Source organism: Eimeria tenella, genomic scaffold (genome assembly GCF_000499545.2).
Source record: "Eimeria tenella Houghton genomic scaffold, Eth_scaff831, whole genome shotgun sequence".
NCBI classification, from domain to species: domain Eukaryota; phylum Apicomplexa; class Conoidasida; order Eucoccidiorida; family Eimeriidae; genus Eimeria; species Eimeria tenella.
The window spans coordinates 1-5,175 of record NW_013545944.1 but is presented as its reverse complement, the minus strand read 5'-3'; the positions used below and the strand labels follow the sequence as shown (position 1 = coordinate 5,175).

The 5,175-nt window shown below is 57.3% G+C and overlaps 2 protein-coding genes across 2 annotated transcripts; both read left to right on the top strand.

The window, feature by feature from the left end:
* Positions 1–167: 167 nt before the first annotated feature.
* Positions 168–3,276, top strand: ETH_00027845 (protein phosphatase 2C, putative; the record flags this gene model as incomplete). The annotated part of the gene is made up of 7 exons (XM_013380715.1): positions 168–280; positions 651–759; positions 1,011–1,114; positions 1,399–1,478; positions 1,701–1,818; positions 2,164–2,284; positions 2,870–3,276. Coding segments are annotated over 7 exons (1,052 nt in total), but the record flags the coding sequence as incomplete, so codon positions are not given.
* A 225-nt stretch (positions 3,277–3,501) lies between these two features.
* ETH_00027840 (uncharacterized protein) lies at positions 3,502–3,924 on the top strand (the record flags this gene model as incomplete). Its single annotated transcript, XM_013380714.1, has 1 exon — positions 3,502–3,924. One exon carries the CDS (start codon positions 3,502–3,504, stop codon positions 3,922–3,924), a length of 423 nt encoding a protein of 140 aa, XP_013236168.1.
* Between the last annotated feature and the right edge of the window lie 1,251 nt (positions 3,925–5,175).

The window sequence follows — 5,175 nt, the reverse complement described above, 5'->3', positions numbered from 1 at the left end:
TGCTGCTGCCGTCGGCCTGCTATTCTTGCTGCTGCTGTTGCTGCTGCTGCTGGAGCCTTTACCCGTAGCTCCCGCCTTCGCCGACCCCGTTGCCGCTTCACTCACTGCCGCTACCGCTGCTGCTGCCGCTGCTGCTGCTGCTGCTGCTGCTGCTGCTGCTGCTGCAGGCAAGGTGACATTTGGGCACCACTCTGCTTCGGGCCACCGCACTTACAACGAAGACAGGGTTTTCGGCAGCGCCGATTTGGGAGCTGCTTTGGGGCTGCAGGCGGGCCAGCCGGTGGGCCCCAAACCCTAAACCCTAAACCCTAAACCCTAGCACTGATGTCCCTAAGTACTAGCGCTGGGAACCCTGAATCGTAGCGCTGCAGGCGCTAAACCCTAGCGCTGAAAACCCGAAACCCAAAACCCTAGCGCTAAAGGCACTAAGACCATAGGGCTGCAAACCCTAAACCCTAGCCCTGAAAGCCTTAGACCCTAACGCTGCAAACCCTTAACCCTAGCGGCCCCAAACCCTAAACCCTAGCGCCGCAAACCCCGAAGTGGAATTCTCAGCTTTACGGCTTGCAGCAATCTGAGACGAGGCATCAGGCGTGCTTCATATGCTGTAAAAGCTGCTGCTGCTGCTGCTGCTGCTGCTTTTGCTGCAGTCTATGTTTTTTGCTGTCTATGATGGGCACAACGGAGAGGCTGCGGTGGATTTTGTACAGAAGAATTTGCCGCTGAACATCTGCAGGGAGCCGCACTACCTCACGAATGGTCTGCTGCTGCTGCTGCTGCTGCTGCTGCTGTTTCGGGGCTGTCGCAAGTATAGCTGTTGCTGCTGCAGTTGCTGCTGTTGCTGTTTAGCCGGGACTGCCCTTTTGTGTCTGATCGTGCTTGAGTGGTGGCGATTGGTGCTGCAGCTGGAGGCGTTGCTGCTGTTGGTTGCCCTGGCTGCAGCGGCAGTTACAGCAGCAGCATCAGCAGCAGCAGCAGCAGCAAAGTTTCGGCTTGTTGCTTGCATGCAGACATCTGTGGGGCGTTGAAGTGGGGCTTTGCCGAAACGGAGAAGGCGCTGCACCGGATGGTCTTAGACCAAATAAGTGGGGATGGGTTCACTGACACAGAGACTGTGAGTGCTGCTGGTGCTGCAGCAGTTGCTGCTGTTGCTGCAGCAGTTGTTGTTGCAGCTGCTGCTGCTGCTGCTGCTGCTGCTTGCTGCACCCGCTGGAGGCCACCAAGTATTGACGCTTGTGGCGGACGTAGCTTTCGGAGCTGCTGCTGCAGGGCTTGCTGGCGTTGCAGTGGTTGCTGCTGTGGCTGTGGGGTTGCAGCAGCTGCTGCTGCTGCATGCGCTTTCTGAGGGTCGTAGACGTCGAGTTGCTGCTGCTGCTGCTTTTTCTGTTTGTGCTGCAGTCCCCCTTTTCCTCGGGGACCACGGCATGCGTGGCCTTGCTGCAGCATAATGTTCTCTATGTGGCGAATGTGGGGGACAGGTGAGCTGCTGCTGCTGTTGCTGCTGCTGCTGCTGCTGCTGATTCCTCAGCAGCGGCAGGACGCAGTTGCATTTGCGGTGTGTACCCCATCGGGTTGCAGCACCGAATTACCTACAGCAGCAGCATCAGCAGCTGCATCGGCAGCAGCAGTTACAGCACGAGCATCAGCAACAGCAGTAGCAGCAGCAGCAGCAGCAGCAGCAAGATTGTGTGTCCGTGCAGCCGCTGCGTTTTATCTCGAGCTGGGCGGGCGGTGCCGCTGACTGATGACCACCACCTGCGCAGCAACAGGAAGGAGCAGCAGCGAGTCAAAGCAGCAGGAGGCAGCTACGACGATGAGGTGATTCAGCAGCAGCAGCAGCAGCAGCAGCGGCAGCAGCAGACTTTCTCTGCGGGCATTTCGTGCTGCTGCTGCATGCCTTTAGTTGTGTGCTGGGGCCCGCTGTGCCTGCTGGCGCGTACGTTGTTGTGTGTCTTTTGCTTCTGATTTATGAAGTTTCCTGCCTGCATTGCTGCTGCTGCTGTTGCCTTCGTTGCTGCTGCTGCTGCTGCTGCTGCTGGTCCCGTTTCCCATGCGCATCTGGCTGCAGCGCAGCCAGAACCTCATACCTAGGATTGAACAACGCGTGCAGTACTATGTGCAGCACGTCCCCTCATGCTGCTGCTGCTGCTGCTGCTGCTGCAGGGATACCTCAATGGGGTTTTGGCTGTCTCTCGAGCCTTTGGTGGCTTCAGCAAAAAGACCGGCGAGAAGCTGAAAGGCCTCAGCTGCGAGCCCGACCTTTCCGCGCACCACATCCGCAAAGGTCAGGCTGCTGCTGCTGCTGCTGCTGCTGCTGCTGCTGCTGCTGATGCTGATGCTGCTGCTGCTGCTGATGCTGCTGCTGCTGCTACCACTACTGCTGCTGCCGCTGCCGCTGCCGCTGCTGCTGATGCTGATGCTGATGCTGATGCTGTTAATGCGGCTGTTGCTGCTGCTGCTAATGATGATAACGCTGCTGCTGCTGCTGTTAATGCTGCTGCTGCTGATGATGGTAATGCTTATGATAATGCTGCTTTTGCTGATGACGATAATGCTGCTGCTGCTGATGATGGTAATGCTTATGATAATGCTGCTGCTGCTGATGACGATAATGCTGCTGCTGCTGATGATGGTAATGCTTATGATAATGCTGCTGCTGCTGATGACGATAATGCTGCTGCTGCTGATGATGGTAATGCTTATGATAATGCTGCCGCTGCTGATGACGATAATGCTGCTGCTGCTGATAATGCTGCTGATGACAACGCTGCTAATGATGATAATGCTGCTGCTGGGAACGGTGCTGCTGCTGATGCTGCTGCTGCTGCTGCTGCAAAGGCGCGAGATCGTGTGGCTCTGCTTGCTGCAGAAGACGAGTTTTTGCTGCTGGGCTGCGACGGAATCTTCGACGTGTTGTCTTCGCAAGAGTGCATCTCTTTGGTGCGCGCGAAGCTGCGGGCGGGAGTGTCTGCTGCTGCAGCTAGCCAGCAGCTAGCTGAGGTAGCCATGCGGCGGTACTCGCTGGACAACGTTTCTGCTGTTGTAGTTGTGCTGCAGTCGCCAAATGCAGCAGCAGCAGCAGAAGGAGACAAAGAGGGCTGGTGGGCAGAAGAGGGAGACCCGGAGGAGCCTTTTTTGGTGCCCAGACACAGCAGCAGCAGCAGCAGCAGCAGCAGCGCGGGCGACCCCCAGCCGCAGCAGCAGCAGCCGCAGCAGCAGCAGCAAAAACCCGATAGACCCAAGTTCGATTTTTCAATCCTCAAGGCAATGCTGTAGTACGCAGCAGCAGCAACGGCACGAGCAGCAGCTGCTGCTGCTGCTGCACGCACTTCTGCTTCTAGTCCCGCTCCGGCCTCTCCGCGTCAGCTGCAGCAGCAACTGGGCTAGCGTCAGCAGCAACAGTATGATTTGCTTCAGCAGCAGAATGATTTGCTGCAGCAGCAGAAGCAGCACCACCACGCGATTCGCTGCAGCGACAACGTGAGTCACTGCTGCAGCAGCATGATTCGCCGGCGCTGCAGCAGCACGATTTGCTGCAGCATCCGCAAGAATCGCTGCAGCAGCAGCAAGATCCGTTCCAACAGCAGCACGATCCCTTGCAGCAGCAGCAAGATCCGTTGCAGCAGCAGCACTAGTGCGTCTTGCTGCCGTTTTAGAGTGCCTCACTACAGCATGAGTCGCTGCAGCAGCAGCAGGATTCGCTGCAGTTGTAGAGGCAGCAGCACAGCTCTTCCTGGTGCTGCTGCAGCACGAGTCACTGCTGCAGCAAGCGAGTACGCTGCTGAGCTGCAGCAGAAGCAAGGTTTGCTGCTACTGCAGCGCTGTTTGCTGCAGCAGCAGCAAGGCTTGCTGCCGCTGCAGCGTTGTTTGCTGCAGCACGAGCAAGCTTTGCTGCAGCAGCAGCTTGATTTGTTCCAGCAGTAGCAGCTTTTTTAGTGGTGGCTGCTGCTGCTACTGCTGCGTGTACAGACGCTGTAGGGCCACCGTGATGTCAAATCCAGCGGCGGCAGCAGCAGCTGCTGCTGCTGCTGCAGGGGACACAGCAGCAGCAGCAGCAGCAGCAGCAGTGTCCTGCGGTTTAGTTGGTTTTCGCATTTGGGGCAACTCAAGGAGAGTGTAAGGGTTTGTTGTATCTGCTGAAGCAGCAAATGAAAAACAAGAAAAGCAAAAGAGCAGTTTGAAAGAAATGGAGACTTCGAGCCAGTAGATAGCAAACCCCCAACAGGGTTTAGGGTTTAGGGTTTAGGGTTTAGGTTTGGAGTTTAGGGTTTAGGGTTTGGAGTTTAGGGTTGAAGCAACACCGCGAGTTCGGCATCAGTGTGCCGAACGTTTGAGCTTCAGGGATTAGGGTTTAGAAGTAGTGTTTAGGGTTAGGGTTAGGGTTTAGGGTTTAGAGGTTAGGGTTTAGGGTTTAGGGTTTAGCGGCGCTCGTAGCTCCTGGGGAGCAGCTTGAGGTGTCTGTACACCTCAGCTCGCAGCAGCAAAGACATTTGCTGCTGCTGGTAGCAGCAGAAGAAAGCTAAAGGAGAACCAGCAGCAAAAAGCATAAAAGGGGGGCCCCCAGAACAGGGGGGCCCCCGCGGAAAGAGAAGGGGGCCCCCCAAGGGGGCCCCACAGAAAGAGAAGGGGGCCCCCCAAAGGGGCCCCCACTTCTTTCTAGAAGGGGGCCCCCAGTAGAAGAGGGGCCCCTACAGAAGGGCAAGAGGGGCCCCCAAGGAAAGGGGGGCCCCCAGAGGTTCGGAAGAGTGTGGGGCCCCACAGGAATAAAGGGGGCCCCCCAGAAAGGGAGCGGGGCCCCCAGAAGGGGTCCCCCCAGGGGGACCCCCAAAGGCCCTGTGTCTTGCTTGTTGGGGCTTTGCTGCTACCCTCAGCTGCATGCGTGGCTAGCTAGCCAGCTAGCTAACCCAAAGGCCCGTAGCTAGCTAGCTAGCCAGCTAGCCAGCTAGCCGCGCAGAGGCCTCCAGCTAGCCAGCTAGCCACTCAAATGCCGCCAGGTAGCCAAATAGCGAGCTAGCCTCTCCTACTTCTGCCAGCTAGCCACACTAGCTATACGGCAAGGACTAGCTAGCTGGCTAGCCAGTTCGTCTAGCTAGCTATTTGCCTACGCAGCAGCCAGCTAGCGGCTAGCTAGCTGCCTGAGAAGCAGCTAGCTAGCTGGCTAGCGATACCTTTTGG